General features: G+C 42.4%; 1 protein-coding gene across 5 annotated transcripts in view; it reads right to left on the bottom strand.

Moving 5' to 3' along the window:
- The window catches only part of HERC2 (HECT and RLD domain containing E3 ubiquitin protein ligase 2), a 341,529-nt gene that overhangs the window by 12,197 nt on the left and 313,044 nt on the right, over positions 1-16,288 (bottom strand). For all 5 annotated transcript variants that reach the window (XM_004372619.2, XM_023727841.1, XM_023727839.1 and 2 more), the window contains 6 exons: positions 12,995-13,172; positions 10,043-10,204; positions 7,785-7,876; positions 7,437-7,576; positions 5,625-5,812; positions 4,827-5,024 (listed from right to left, as the gene is read on the bottom strand). In XM_004372619.2, the coding sequence (XP_004372676.1) occupies positions 4,827-5,024; positions 5,625-5,812; positions 7,437-7,576; positions 7,785-7,876; positions 10,043-10,204; positions 12,995-13,172 (958 nt within the window). The remainder of the gene's footprint in view (positions 1-4,826; positions 5,025-5,624; positions 5,813-7,436; positions 7,577-7,784; positions 7,877-10,042; positions 10,205-12,994; positions 13,173-16,288) is intronic.

The raw sequence follows: 16,288 nt of genomic DNA, 5'->3' as shown, positions 1-16,288 counted from the left end.
ATTCAAATCTACTGTTGAGCCCCTTCAGTAAATTTTTCATTTCTGTTATCGTACTTTTCAGCTCCGTTATTTCTGCTTGGTTCTTTTAAAAAATTTCTACCTCTACTGAGATTCCTGTTTCGTTCTTGTATCATTTTCTTGATTTCCTTTAGTTCTTTTTCTGTGTTTTCCTTTAATTCTCTGGGCATTATTTAGTACTACTGCTTTAGTCTTTGTCTATACAGAAATCAACATTCATTGGTGGTTACCAGGGATGGGAGGGGAAAGGAGGGGGACTCACTCTCTAGATAGTAGATACTTGTTATATTTGGTGATGGGAAAGGCAATACTAAATGCAGGTGAAGTGTGCACAACTTCACTAAGGTAAACAATGACACTAGGAAGTACACAAAAATAAGGGACTTTCTGGTAAATGCTATAACATATACAATTTTTCAATAACAACCAAAAAATATGTGAGAGGTTACATAGGCAGATACGTATTCATACATGTATATAGAAAGATATATGTGTGTATATGTATGAGTGCATGTATAGGCTTATCTGTAGACATATGTATATATATATGTATGTGTGTACTGCGTATGTATTCATATATATAATAAAGCATATAGAGGGCACAGTTACAGATACTTCCCAGATATAACCAAACACCTTGTGGGAGTGGCTTACTGGATTTAAAGACTTAGGACCATAATCTTGTGGGACAATTTGGTCAACTGGCATAACATAGTTCATAAACTTTATGTTCTACATCCTCGTTTGGCAAGTAGTGTCTGGGGTCTTAAAAGCTTGCAAGAAGCCATCTATTGTGCTCTACTGGTCTTTACTCAACTAGAGCAAAAGAGAAAGAAACCAAAAGACTCAAAGAAGAAACAGGGCTAATAGCCTACATGAACCATGGCTTCATCTATCCTGAGACCAGAAGAACTAGATGGTGCCCGGCTACCACTACCAACCACTCTGACCAGGGACACAATAGAAGGTCCTGGATAGAATGAGAGAAAAATGTAGAACGAAACTCTAATTCTTAAAAAATCCAGACTTACTGGACCAGGAGAGGCTAGAGGAACCCCCAAAACTATTGCCCTGAGATACCTTTTAAACTTTATCCTGAAAACACATGTGGAGGTCATCACTCAGCTAAATAACAGATTGGTTCATAAAATAAAAAATATCACCTGTGAGTACTGTGCTCCTTTAAAAAAACATCTGTACGAGACCAAATGCTCAACATTTACCCTAAAGCAAAGATGAGAGGGTAAGGGTTGGTGGAGGGGGGAGGCAGGGAAGCTAGATTAATGGAAACAGGACAACCAGAACAGAAATAATGAGAATGCTGACACTGAAAAATGTAACCAATGTAACTGAACAATATGTACAGAAATTGTTAAATGGGAACCTAAGTTGCTGTGTAAACTTTCATGAAAACACAATGAAGTATTAAAATAAAAAATAAAGTCTTTGTCTAGTAACTCCATTTTATGATCTACCTCAGGGATAGTTTCTGTCACTTTATTTTTAATTTTTTTTTTTATTGTACTTTAGGTAAATGTTTACAGAACAAATAGTTTCTCATTAAACAGTCAGTACACATATTGTTTTATGACATTGGTTAACAACCTCACGACATGTCAACACTCTCCCTTCTCAACCTTGGAGGATCTTTTCTTTTTTTGGTGAAAATATACATAGCCAAAGATATACCATTTCAAAAATTTCTACACGTACAATTCAGTGTCTGTCACTTTATTTTGATCTTTTGTATGGAATCTTTTCCTATTTCTTCATACGCCTATGACTTTTTGTTGAAACCTGAACATTTAACTATTATAAAGTGGTAACTCTGGATATTAGCTTCTTACCTTTCCCTAGGGTTTGCTCTTCTTCATTATTGTTATTATTATTTTAAGTTATTGAAGGTGACAGCTCTTTGCTTCAACATCAGATTCCCTGTCTTGGTACACTTGCTGTGGTCACTTCACTACTGGTCTCTCTGCTTTGGGAGTGCCAGCTATCACGGCTTTACCTCGAGGCTCCCTTAGTAGGGGTACTGGCTGTGCTGCTCAGGCACCAGACTCCCCACCTGGGGGCGCTAGCTTTGTCACTCTAAAACAGGACTCTCCGGCCAGGACTGCTAGCTCACACTGTGCTCACTGTGCTGCTCTGATATAGGACTTCTTGCCTGGGTATGCTGGTCACTGCCATCACCCCAAGATAGCTGTGCTGAGCCAAGGATGGGGGTTGGGTGTGGACATGTGGAGATCCACTGCTCTCCCACCGTTTATACGCGACCTTTTTCTTTATCCAGCATTCACTTTGGTCTGCCAACCCTTGAACTGCTGTCTAGAGTTCTGAGATTCGATTTCATCCATTTTTGCTTGTTTTCTTCTGGATTTGCTGTCGGGGGACAGAAGCGTGCAACCGCTTATACTACCATCTTTCTCCACCTCAACCTTCCTCTCTCTTTTTTAGGCTCCTGTACTCCTGGACACTCTGACACTCCTGCCCAGGAGCTGGTGGAAGGCCCAGGGAGGACTCCGAGCAGTGGCGCTATGACTGTTTAGGTTCTAGGTGTGAAGAAAAGGAAAGCTCAAGGGGGTTCTACAGGGTCCTTTTTAGGCTGCCAGCCCAGGCTGCACAGAAGGAGCACTGACACAAATTTAGGGTGGATGCCCTGAGGAAGGGGCCACACTGGCTGCAGGCCCCCTAGGATGGGCTACGGGAGTCAGCAGGGAGACAGCCTCACAAACCCACATGCTTTCCAGGAGAGCAGACGGGCAGAGAGTGTGTACCACAGGGACAGAAACCACAACCGAGCAGGGAGAGATCTGAAGAGTCCAGTGAAAACCAAACATCCAAGAAGAGTTAAAAGAGTTTTCTCTTTGCAGATGGACAGAAAAATAAATAAATAAATAAAACCACAGACATCTAGAGGGCAGAACAGTGTAGTACAGAGCACAATCTTCTACATACAATCTCCCATACCTACCTGCATGCTCTAATGGGAGCAGAAAGTCAATTTTCAGAAGCAATTAACTAACTGAGAGACACAAAAATCAAATAATTCCACTAGCTGACCTCTGTCTTCAGGGGAAGTTGCAAACCACCAGCATCAGGGAGAGTCAGCCAGGGAGACAGGCTCACAGAGGCACCCTCGTCATCACACACCCTCTCACAACCCCACTTTGACCCTGCTTTCCTGACTATCTTCACACAAAGACAGTCTCTCCCCTATCACAAACTCTTCTGGTATCTGAGTTGGGCCCCCTAGGCCAGCCCTCCTGTGCCCCTCTCTTCTGTGCTCTGAGCACATCCTGGCAGGAACATCTCCTTCCTCTTCCCACCACAACACCACCCATTTCCCAAAAGCTGCTGATCTTTGCCCATGCCCAGGATCAGAGAGAAGGTTGACACGTCCTCTGCTTCAAGGGTGGCTTTCAGATCCTCCACATGCCCATCTCCTCTTTCAGATGCTGCTGCATTCAGAGGCCCCTCTTTGGAGCCATGTGGGCTGTTGAGGGCTTGCTCTGATGAGCATCCCCAGCCTCTGACCCCACGTCCAGGCCGATGGCCGCGTGCCCACAACAACCACATAGACAGATGCACTCTGCCGGGGTGGGGCACATCCACACCTGTCACCTTTCTTTCTCTCCTTACAACGAAAGAATTTCCCCTGATCACTGTCCATTATCATCTCCACTTAAGGGGATAAAAGAAATGAAGCTGAACATAATCAATTTTGCTACTTTCTATAATTGGAAAATAGTTGAAATTAAGTTTTATGTCAATTTTACCTGCCCATACTTTTTTCCTGCTCCCATCATCCAAGAGATGATCCTACCACTAGATAAAACATCTGTCACCATATATTCGTCCTTCTGCCATATGTGACAGTAAGACACACACGGTGATCTTGTTCAGCAGAAATTCTTCTAGTTAAGTGGAAATAAAGCCAAAACTAAAACAGTCTGCTTGAACGGAACTCCAAAACAAAATTTCCAAATTTTATTATATCATTAAAACCAGACATAACCTTTGATAACAAAATATAGAATCACAGACTCTTCAGGATTAGTTTTCCTCAGTCCAACCTCCTCACTTTTTTCCTACACAAACACTATACTATACAATCACTGAACCTCTTCTAGAAAACCCTGTCAAGCTGTTTGTCAAAAAACTTGATGACCTCCAGTAACAGGAAACCCCTAACTCCTAAATCAGGGCATCCCATTTCCAGAAAGCTCTAATTATTAAAAACTTCAATGGGTCAAAATATGTCTGGTGACTTTCAGATACCCTCACTCATGCGACACCATTATAAATGTGTCCCTGTAGTCACCACTGGTTAAATTACCATTCGACTAGGAATCGCTACATATCTTAGTACAGATGTCTAACTAAGAGACATGTAGAACCTGGCACCTCCTGCTGGACATCCTTGGGAAAAGAAATAATCTAATTCTTTTTCTTCTTTAATGCTTCAAAGTCAGGCAAGCAGAGAACCAATGTATGAACACAGGCTTAGTGCTGTACCCCCTTTTCGGGGCAGAGAAAGGGGGCAAGATACAGAGATTATAAGGGGAAAATCCAGCAGCACATCACTTTTTAATATAAGGTCCAAGAGCTAAAGAGATTTTTGGCTGTTTTTGTTTTTTTCACTGAAGTATTCTAAGCACCCAGAGCAGGTCCTGGCACCATACGTGCTCAATAAACATTTATGGGATGACCTGTATTCTATGTCTTCTTAGCTTAGGAATTTAGGTTGTATTAAAATCTACTGAAGATACTAGTATGACATACAGCAAAGACTGCTATAAGAGTACCTTTCCTTGGGATATCAGAATTCCTCGTAGTGTATCAAACCCAACTGAAGGTCCAAGCCCAGTTTCATGAAGACACCCATCAAGGTCGAACATCGGGATGCAGGGACAGAAGAGCTCCGAGATGTGGTGCAGCAGCAGCAACCGGTTCCGCAGTGCTATTACTGGGATTTCCTGCAAGTGATTGTACTCCATGGGGACCTGAAAGACGTAAACCGGGTGTGTCAACTTAGGCGTCAAGTGTACAGACAAGCCACAACTGGTAAGTGGATACTGAAAATAGTTTTTTTCAAAAACAGAGAAGCATTACAATTTCTGTTTGGTTTGAAAACCTCACCACATTGCTTTTAGAATAATATTCTGGCCAGTTTAACTACTTAAGTCAAGCAATCAGAACCAAGGAGAAGGCAAAAAAAATATATACCCTATAGAAATATGTTACTAAGGACCATGTAAAGTATGTACTTTCAGAAGAGTTCCGTGTAATTTACAAGATTTAGAATAGAAGGCAGACACATTGATGTATGCAGAATGTTGCACGGCGTGAATATTAAGATTCTTGAAAGCACTGCTTTTTAGCACTATGAGCCTGGGTTATTTTCAGTGGAACACCTATGTAAATACGTAATGGAAGAATGACGTGTATACATTTATGATTCAGTAGGTAGACAGTAACTTTATCACAACTTATTACAAGAAGTTATATAGAGAGAAAACAACTAAAATGGCTTTTGGAGCTTAGACACATGGTCAGGCCGGCACAAGACTCCTGCCCGGCAGCCTGGGTGAGTCAGAACCTACCTGTGCAGGCAGCTTCCCAGTGCTGGTGGGCTTGCTGGTCGACCAGGCAAGGGTGTGTGCTGAGCCACAAGCCACGCGGTTGACCTTCTTACCCTGAAGAGCAGCTACCAACCTCGGCCTCTGGATAGCATTTGTGGTCCCATCGCCCAGCTGTCCCTCGTCATTGTCACCCCACGTATAAACTTCTCCTAGATGAAGTGAAGTTTAAACCATGAACTTGGATGGTAAAATTCAGTCCACTAGAGCCAATGAGTGCACAACCGCCAAAGTCCTCCCATCATAATCATCATTCACTGCCCTTCAAGGTGGTGTTCAGGATCAACTGTCTGAACGTCAACTTTGCGGGTGACCTAGATGTGGACACACTCTAATCACAACATCCAAGGGGTCAGTGTCCTTCCTGGGACTCTTGACGTCCTCTGTTGACCAACACTTCTCTTCTTCTAAGGTGAAATGCAATTATTCTTTGTCTATTACTGATGGTGATCACTTTGATCACTTGATGAAGGTGGCATCTGTCAAGCTTCTCCATTGTCCATATCCTCCTTTCCCTTTGTAATTACAAGTATTTTGTGGGGAAGCATCCAAAACTATTTAACTATTTCTTTTCTCATTGAACTTTTGATTTATTAACTTGTTTATAACTGTGTGGAAATCACAGTTCCTAATTTATTCAATGGGCTATAATCTGTTACTATTATTTATTCTTTATTTTGATGCTCAAATTGTGCCCAGTGTGGCTGGCTTTGTCTCATTCTGACACAGCCCTATCACACAGTGAACACCTGCCTGCTTTATGGCACAAAAAGGTGTTCTAGGCTTATCTTGTACTTCCCCTGCCCTGAGCCTAGAACTGGCCATTTCCCAAAAGCACTTGGTGTCTTTAGAGAAGAATGGTATTTAGAAGACAAGATCTGGGTGATCTCCCATCTCTTCTTCCGCTGCATCTCTGACTCTTCTGCCTTCCTTTTCTGCTTTGAAGGATTCATGTGGTAACACTAGGTCCACCCTGATAACCCAGGATAATCTCCCTATTTTAAGGTCAGCTAATTAGCAACCTTAATTCCTCTACAAAGTCCTTTTGGCCATTGTGTTGGGAGTGGAGGGGGGGAACCACCTCAATTTCGATGATTCACTAAGAGGACTCATGGAACTCAGCAATATGGTCATACTCACAGCTATGATTACAGAGAAAGGATACAGCAAAGAGAAAAGCCCACTGGGGTGAAGTCCGGGGAAGCCCAGGTACAAGCTTCCAGAGTCCTCTCCCGGTGAGTCACATAGGACATGCTTAATTCCCCCAGAAACAAGTTGTGAAAACTTGTGTGAAATGTTGTCTACCAGGGAAGCTCATCAGAGACTCAGTAGCCAGGGTTTTTATTGGGACTGGCCATGTAGGCTCCCACTGCCTAGCATGTCCCAAGAGTCTAGACTCCCAGGAGGAAAGCAGGTGTTCAGCATAAACCACATTTTTGTACAATCTAGGCACTGTGAGCTACTCCTAACAGTTAGGAAGTGCAGGGAATCCCCGAGACCCAAGTTCCCAGACATCAGCCAGGTGCCAGCTTGCCAGCAGGCCTCTCTGAGAACCGCAAGGGTATGTTAACTCTTTTCTGCACAGCCACGTAACAGAACATATTTGCAGGTATAACACCAGGGGTGAGGATCATGAGGGCCCAGACCTTGCCCACTGCAGACGGATTCTCACGATGTATCATAAGCTCATTCTTTCTGTAGCTGCACACACCGTTCCCTGAGGAGTGCTCTCCTACCTAAAATGTTCTGCTCTGTGACACTGGGCTCTCCACCTACCGTCCTCTGTGCAGCACACGCAGTGCAGGGAGCCGGTGGCAATGGCGATGACTCTTTTTCCCTGCAGCCCTTGGACCTGCCGAGGTCTTCTAACATGGTCGTCGGATCCATGGCCCAACCTGTGGTAGTCCCCTTTGCCCCTAGCACACAGAAGAGACAGGGTGCTCAGAAGCATAAGCCTGCTCTGTGCACCACCCCATCCACCCACCTGGTGCAACCACTGTACTACATTACATAAATCACAGCCTGCCATCAAAGTGGTGTTCCCAGGCTACTAAAGCGTGGCTAAAGGAACTTCAAATTAACAATCTGTTTCTGGTAGGATTAAACAAGCAAAACCCTTCATACCAAGTGTAAACCGCTCCCGACTTGGTGAGTGCGACAGAGAACTGGGAGCCACATTCCACTTTGACCACACCAAGGCCTGTGAGAGAGTCGATCTAGAAGGGGAGAGACTCAGTTAGCCTCGCTTACAACAGGGGACAGATCATGCTGACAATTCACCACGGGTCGTGCGCCTTCATGCAGTGTGACCCAGCACACGTCACTGGAAATGTTAACATTTCACTGCTCAAGGTTTGCAATCATTTCTCTCGAAAGCTGGTAGTACTGTTCTCCAACACCACTATGCTCTACTCACCCTCCCTCCAGCCCTCCCTCAGGGTAGAGCGGCCAGGGCCTGGCCTCCAGATGCCCCCTACTCATCTCTCTAGTTCACCCACCCGTTCATGGGTACAAGCCCTTCAAGTCCAGCACCCAGGGTCTCAGTTGGGGCCCACTCCACCTAATCATCATTCTCCTGACACAACACACATGCTCCTCATCACCTCTGTGATGTTTCTCATACTTAATTTCTCATGTTTCAATTTAAGTTAAATTAACTAAAGCTTAATTAGTTCTCCCCTTGTCCCTACCCTGCTATGAGCACATGATGCCCTCTATGCCTTCCCGATGCCAACCATCCTAACCCTTGAAGGTGCAATGCCCTTGTATAAAGCCTTCCGTAGCATAACAGGGCCTACAACAATTTTTAAAATGCAGAAACCCTTGGTAATCCAAATGTGGTTAAAATACCATACATCTGCAATGGAAAAAGAGCAAGAGGTGATAAGAACAAAGGAGGCAGCCCTGAGGCCCTGGTTCCAGCAGCTGCCAGAAGGGTGACTGCAGGAAGGAGGGCGCCTCCTTCTGGCACAGCCACAGGGAGCGCAGGGAAATACAGCATGATTTGGAGCCAAGTCTTCTCCACCAGGCTTTGGTCCCAGGTAGCACCTGCCAAAACCACTCACTGCAGTGATGGACTGTTCTACGTCTGCACTAAGCCAGCACAGCTGCCATGAGCCACGTATGGCCAATGAACACTTGAAATGTAGCTAGCATGGCCGAGGAATTGAATTTTAGGTTATTTAATTTTAATTAATTTAAACTTAAAGTAGCCACATGTGGCCAGTGCCTACCATGTTGGCTGGCTCAGCTCTAGGAGGAAAAGCTATGGAGGCTCAGGCCCAGCAATGCCTAGATATGTGCCATCTGGTTTTCTATCCCAGCATCTGCAGTCCTGTAACCCCGAATAAGGAGCTCTGGTGGTGAAAACGATTAAGAGCTTGGCTGCTAACTGAAGGTTAGTTGTTCAAACTCACCTACTGGCTCTAAAGGAGAAAGACCTGGTGATCTGCTTCCATAAAGGTTACAGCCAAGAAAACTCTGTGGGGCAGTTCTACTCTGTTACATGTGGTTGCTATGAGTTGGAACTGGCTCGACAACACCTACAACCACCACCCCAAGAAGAGCGGGGACTGTGGAGAGAGATCACGCTTTAGTTTTCTCTCATGCCACGCACACTCCCAAGTCCCTGGTACCACTTAGTGTTCACTTACTGAAGTCACTGAGCAGTAAGGGATTTGAACAAATCTACTAACTTAATCCTCTGAAGAGGGTATGATTCTCCCCATTTTATGACAACACAAAGCAGCCTGACATAAATTAAGAAACTTTCCCAAAGTCAAATAGTACAAAGCTGACTGCCAGACCAGGTCTACCAGACACCCAGGCAAACCCTCAACTTCCTTTCTTGGCTTCTCATGTGATGTCCACGAGACAGTCTCCTCACTAATCCAGCTGTAATCTTGTCAGCAAGTACTGCCACATTCCATAACTCTGTCACATGATGTGTGTGTTCTACTATAAACTGATGACAGTGATGAATGATTAGTTATTTTTTCCCCCAAAACAGGTCCACATACTAAAAAGACCACAGACTTTAGATTTCATAAATTCCTCAAGAGAGCACAAACATCACTTAAAATATCTTAATGCCTATGGGCTCCTCACTCACTTTTTATGTGATCACCCATTATATCTTCTGCAAAGAAGGTGAAGATGGAGTTAAGATACTCTTGAAAAGCAACCAGAAGAGACAGACAACCCAGAGGGGCAGAGGTCCTCTTCTGCACACCTCGGGGGGCATCTATGACAACACCTGGCCACATGAGGGGCCAAGGTGATGCTTGTTTGCACATCACCAGGTGCTCAGAGAACCCCGGAAAGGTCTGGCCATCCCCTGGCCCACACAGGGAATTACAGAGTGCTGTGTATACACCAAATACCTTCATTGGCACTTTACAGCCATCGCTGCCTCCTCGGCCGAGCTTGCCATAGTCCCCGTCCCCCCAGGACCAGACACAGTCATCATCAGTGAGGCAGAGGGTCTGGGCATCGCCGCTGCCACAGGCAATGTCAAGCACGCGGTGGCCCTGCAGGGCCTCCACCTGCAGAGAAGAGGAATGCCCTGGTTATCAGTCACAACAGAGAGAAGGTGGCATTTCTGTTTACCAAGGGAAAGGTTGTAACATTCCACAAGTCTTTTTTTTTTTTTCCTAAAGAGGATGCCTGTTTTAAGACTTTCCAAAAAACACAGGTAATATTTATAACCCTGTAAGAAAAAACAGAAAATGCCTTCATCTAACTGAACTATACCTAAATTGTCAAAGGCAGGCATCAGCATCCTCCATGAATCAATCGTACATTACGCAAGCTGGCTTATTCATTCCTTTGACCCAAAATAGAGTGGGCCTTCTAGAAGTCAAAATATCAAACTCAATGCCAAGTAATATTTACTTCTATAAAAAAAAGGATATTTAAAATACTATCCCGTTTAAATGACATATGGAAATCATGCCAAGATGGTATTTACTTCCACCAAAAATCAAAACAACTTATAAATAATGAGGCTATGACTATCAACTGTAAACCAAACAGCATCTAAAGAGAAAACAAATTTTGCTTTAATTTTTATTTATTTTGTTGTTGAGAATACACACAGCAAACATCCACCAATTCAACAGTATCCACACATACCATTTAGTGACACTGATTACACCCGTCAAGTTGTACAACCATTCTCACCCTCCTCTTCTGAGTTGCTCCCCCTCTTTAACATAAATTCATTGCCCTCAAGGTTCCTATCTAATCTTTCAAGTTGCTGTTGTCAATTTGATCCCACAGATAGTTCTTAAAAGAGCATAATGCTCAAGGCAGACATTTTTTACTAGTTATGCTGAACTATTGTTTGGTTTTAAGAAGACTTCAGGGGATATTTTTGGTTTAAGGCTTAAAAATGATCTCAGGGCAATAGTTTCGGGGATTCATCCAAACTTCACAACTCCAGGAAGTCTGGAGTCCATGAGGGTTTGAAATTATGTTCTACATTTCCCCTCTTTTGATCAGGATTCTTCTATAGAATCTTTGATCAAGATGTTCAGTAACGGTAGTGGGCACCACCCAATTCTTCCAGTCCCATGGCAAAGGAGGCAGTTGTTCATGAAGGGAATTAGCCAAACATTTAATATCCTCCTCCTACTCCTGATGCTCCTTCCTCTGTTGTTCCAGGTGAATAGAGACCACTTGTGCCTTGGATAGCCGCTTGTAAGCTTTTAAGACCCCAGGCAGTATGCAACAAACTAGGAGGTAGAACAGAAGCACTAAATATGTTATTAGGCCAATTAACTGGGATGTCAAATGAAATCAGGACCCTAAACCTCTACACCAAGGAACCAAATCCCAAGAAGACTTTGGGTTACATAAGCAGCTTCAGCAGCCACTTTTTTTTTGTTTTGTCATTGCTATAAATATGTCTATCACACAATTTTTGCAGGTGTACAACTTATTGACAGCAATTACAATAATCAGCTGTGCAACCCTACCCTTAACCAGTGTGCTATTTCCATCACCATTAACCCCCCTTTCCCCTCCCTCTTGCCTCTAACTCCGTTGCCTCAGTCGATTTGGACTCACAGTGACCCTACAGTACAGAGAAGAACTGTCCCATAGGGATCCCAAGGAGCTGCTAGAAGTTGAGCCCTTAATTACTGTACCACCTGGTAACCATTAATAAACTTTGTTATCTGTACATTTGCCTTTTCTTGTCTTTTTATGTGAGGTCATACAATATTTGTCCTTTTGTAATTGACTTATTTCACTCAGCATAATGCCCTCCAACTTCATCCATACTGTTGCACATATCAAGACTTCATTTCTCCTACTGGCTGAGTAGTACTCCACTGTATGCATGTACCACATTTTGTCTATCCATTCTTCTGTAGATGGGCATTCAGGTTGTTTCCACCTTTTGGCTGTTGAAATAGTGCTGCAATGAACATTGGTGTATAAGTCTCTGCTTTCAAGTCTTTTGGGTATATACCTAAGAGTGGAACTGCTGGGTCATATGGTAGTTCTATTTTTAGTTTTTTGAAAAACCACCACACTATTTTCCATTTTCCATTCCTACCAGCAATGGGTGAGGGTTCCAACCTTCCCACATCCTAGCCAACATTTGTTACTTTGTTTTTTTTTTTTTTAATCTTAGCCATCCTAGTGGGATGGAAACCCTGGTGGTGTAGTGGTTAAGAGCTACAGCTGCTAACCAAAAGGTCGGCAGTTCAAATCCACCAGGTGCTCCTTGGAAACCCTATGGGACAGTTCTACTCTGTCCTACAGGGTCGCTATGAGTCCGAACGTTCTCGATAGCAACAGGTTTTTTTTTTTTTTTTTTTATCCTAGTGGAAGTGAAATGGTATCTCACTGTGGATTTGCATCTCTCTGATGCCTATATGACACTGAGTATCTTTTCATGTGCTTGGTGGCCATTTGAATATCTTCTTTGGTGAAATAGCTATTCAAGTCCTTTGCCCATTTTATGATTGGGTTGTCTTTTTGTTGTTAAGCTGCTGAAGTTTTATATATATTTTGGTTGTTGGATTCTTGTCAGATTTATGGTTTCCAAAGATATTCTCCTAGTCAAGTTGCTTAACTTTTCACTTATTTGGTAAAGTCTTTTGATGAACAAAAGTTTTTAATTTTTATGAGGTCTCATTTATTTAATCTTCTGCTGTTTGTGCTTTTGTTATTGTTAATCCACTGTTAACAGAAAATATTGTTAATTTTTAATAAAATGAGAAGCCTCCTCCCTCTCCACCAACAGCACAAACACATACATACCGCTCCAACAGTGCAGAGCAGGGCAGCTGCTCTGGCTCTCTAAGCACAGGGCTGTCACTTACCAGCTTTGGCTTCAGCTGGTCTTCACTGTCACTGTGCCCCAAGCGGCCGTATCGGCCTTTGCCCCATGTGTAGAGGTCCCCAGCCACCGTGACGCATGCGCTGTGGGCTCCGCCTGCAGCAACATCGACCACTTCAATTCCTCTCAGAGACTCAATCACACGAGGGCGGTCACATGGACTGCAAAGTAAGGCACCACGTATAACTGAAATGTAGCTTTTTATTTTTATTAATGATTTTAAACTTAGTAAATACTAGGGTTTTGGGCTTGCTGCTCATTTATTCAATGCACACTTTTCAGTCTATGGTCTCCAAATCAATTAACCACTAAATCAATAAATAAAAATCATTCAGACCTGAACTCGAAATGCCGTCATTTCCCATCTATCTGCCCTACTGCCAGAGAGCAGATTTTCCCAGTTAGAAACTAGGGCTTGAAAAACTATGCCTATGGGTCACATCCAGCCCATGTCCTGTTTGTGAAAGGCGTGTGAGCTAACCATGGTTTTTTCATCTTTAAAGAGTTGGAAAAAAAACAACAACACATGTCCAACAGGAATATTACGTGGCCCACAAAGACTAAAATATTTCCTATTTGGCCCTTTACAGAGAGTTTGGCCACTCCTGAAACATTCCACTGAAGAAACTTAAACATTTGAATCTCAACTAGCCTACAAAAAGGTGGGCATCTCCCTGTCATAAATTGAATTGGGGAAGAACTGGTTAATGTAAACTGAATGCTGATTCCGTATGACAATGTATACAAGTCTTCCAAATTTATATTTTCAGATATACTGAAGGCAGCTTTTCCTATTTATCATTTAAGTTACAACCTTGGGATAGACAAAGATTACTTAGAGAGGATACAAAAAGCACGTACTGTAAAATGTAAACTGACAAACAGGACTTCATCAAAAGTAAAATCGTCTGTTTCTAAATTGTGATTAAGTCATAGCCTGGGAGAAAATCTGTGTAATACATTTATCTGACAAAGAACTTACATCCAGAATATATAAAGAACTCCTACAGATAATAATAAAAACTAAAAAAACAGGCAAAAGATGTTAACAAATAGTTCACAAAAGACAAAGAAACCCATAAAAAAAGATGCTTAGCATCATTACTCATCAGAGAAACACAAATTAAAATCAATTTGAGGTCAGGTTGGCAAGATTTTCATGATCTTTCTCAAAAGCTATTATATTTTTTAAAAATTAAATTTTTTAATAAAGTATAATACAAACAGGAAAGCAAGCAAATACACAGTGAACACAACAGTGTAACAACCCAGATCAAGACACAGCGCACTACCAGCCCCTTAGAACCATCACCTCATGTTCCTCTAGTCAAAAAGCCCCCAAAGGTGATCACTCCTCTGACCTTCATCACCTCAGGTTAAATTTGCTTATTTTTGAATTCTATATAAATGGAATCATACGATATGTACTGTGATGCCTGGCTTTATTCTCTCAGCATTATGTTCATCCTTCCATGTTACCAAGTAGAAAAGTAGTTTATTCATTTTCATTGATGTAAATCTTGCATAAATATACCACATTTTACTTATTCATTCATTCATTGATGAACGGTTTTGAACTATTACAAATCATACTATTATGAAATTCTTGTCCATTTCTTTTGGTGCACAAATGTACATGTTTCTGTTGTGTAGAACTGCTGAGTCGTATATATGTTATGCTCAGCTTTACTAAATACTGCAAACATTTCTATAAAAGGGTTGTTCCAAATATTCCCACCAAGAGTGCATGAAAGTGCCAGCTGTTACGTCTACAACAACTTTGTCAACATTTGGACTGTTGACTTTAAAAATTTAAACATATACCAATGCATTTCCTCAATACCCACTGAGATAAGAGAACCTATTCATATTCTTAGCCATTTGGACATCCTCTTTTGTGAGTTGTTTGTTCCAGCCTGGTTCATGTCTACTTTTTTATGGGTCAGTTCATGTTATTGAGTTGTAGGTGATCTTTACATATGCTAGATATGGGACCTTTGACAAATGGATATTGTTGAACTGTCTGTTGCAGTCCCTGTGTCTTCCATCTGGGCTGCCTAATCAGAAGCCTTGGCCCAGAACATTCCTTGTTAATGGAGGCTGGGGACAGAGTTTCTCTCTTTCTCCGTTTCTTCTCCTTATCAGGGACATTCCCTCCCTGTTCTGGGTACACAGTGACTTCTCTGTTCTGCTCATGCATGGGCACCATATGGCATTTTGCCAGCCTCATTTCTTTATCTGTTCACGGTAAGGAAGGAATGGGTCCTTCACCTGTGGCACACAAAGGGTGTGTGCAGAACACCTGCCCTGCGTTGGCCATGGGAAACCAGCGCTTGCTATTGAAATTGACCTTGCTTCCACTCTTCTTTATGGGACTAAAGCATTTCTGTTTTCTGCTTTTTCTTAATGATTTCTTGATGAAAAGAAGTTCTTACTTTAAATGAAATCCAGTTTAACTTTTTTTTTCTTTGTTGTTGCCACTTTTTTGATCTGGTTTAAAAACCTCTTCCTACACAAAGGCATGAAAATATTCTATGTTAACTTCTAGAAGACTTACTGTTTTAGGTTTCACCTATGATCCATGTAGAATTGAGCCTTTTGTAAATTGTGACACAGAAGTCAAGTTTCATTTTTTCATATCAATATTCCACTTGATCCAGCACTATTTATTGCAAAGTCCATTCTTTCCCCATAGCACTGCAGTGGCAAAAACCTACTGCATTTTAAGATGACAAATACCCAAAGCACTTGCCATTGTCAGCAATACTTTTACAAAATATAGCTGTCATATACTGATAATCAATTGGATACAAGGGAACTTTTACCAGCTAGGAGTTGGGTAAGTACCACCCCTCAATTTTGCAACTCAGAATCTCAGGTTTACTTTTTAACAGCATTATGGAGATGTATTTGACATACTATAAACTGTGCAAGTTTAAAGCAAACAATTTGATGACTTTTGACACATCTATATATCTGTGAAACCATCACCACAATCAAGATAATGAACATATAACCAGTTGCCATTAAGTTGACTCTGACTCCTGGTGACTCGATGTATGTCAGAGTAGAACTATGCTCCATTGGGTTTTCAAGGCTGTTTGAAAGTAGACTGTCAGGCCTTTCTTCCTTCGGGTGAACTCAAACTGCTAGCCTTTTGGTTAGCAGCTGAGCGCATTCACCATCTGCACCACCAAGGGACTCCTCACGAACACATACATCAGCTCACCATCTGCACCACCAATGGACTCCTCACGAACACGGACATCAGCTCACC

The sequence above is a fragment of the Trichechus manatus genome, unplaced genomic scaffold (genome assembly GCF_000243295.1).
Source record: "Trichechus manatus latirostris isolate Lorelei unplaced genomic scaffold, TriManLat1.0 scaffold00019, whole genome shotgun sequence".
In the NCBI taxonomy this organism is placed as follows: Eukaryota; Metazoa; Chordata; class Mammalia; order Sirenia; family Trichechidae; genus Trichechus; species Trichechus manatus.
This window is presented reverse-complemented; position numbering and strand designations above follow the sequence as displayed.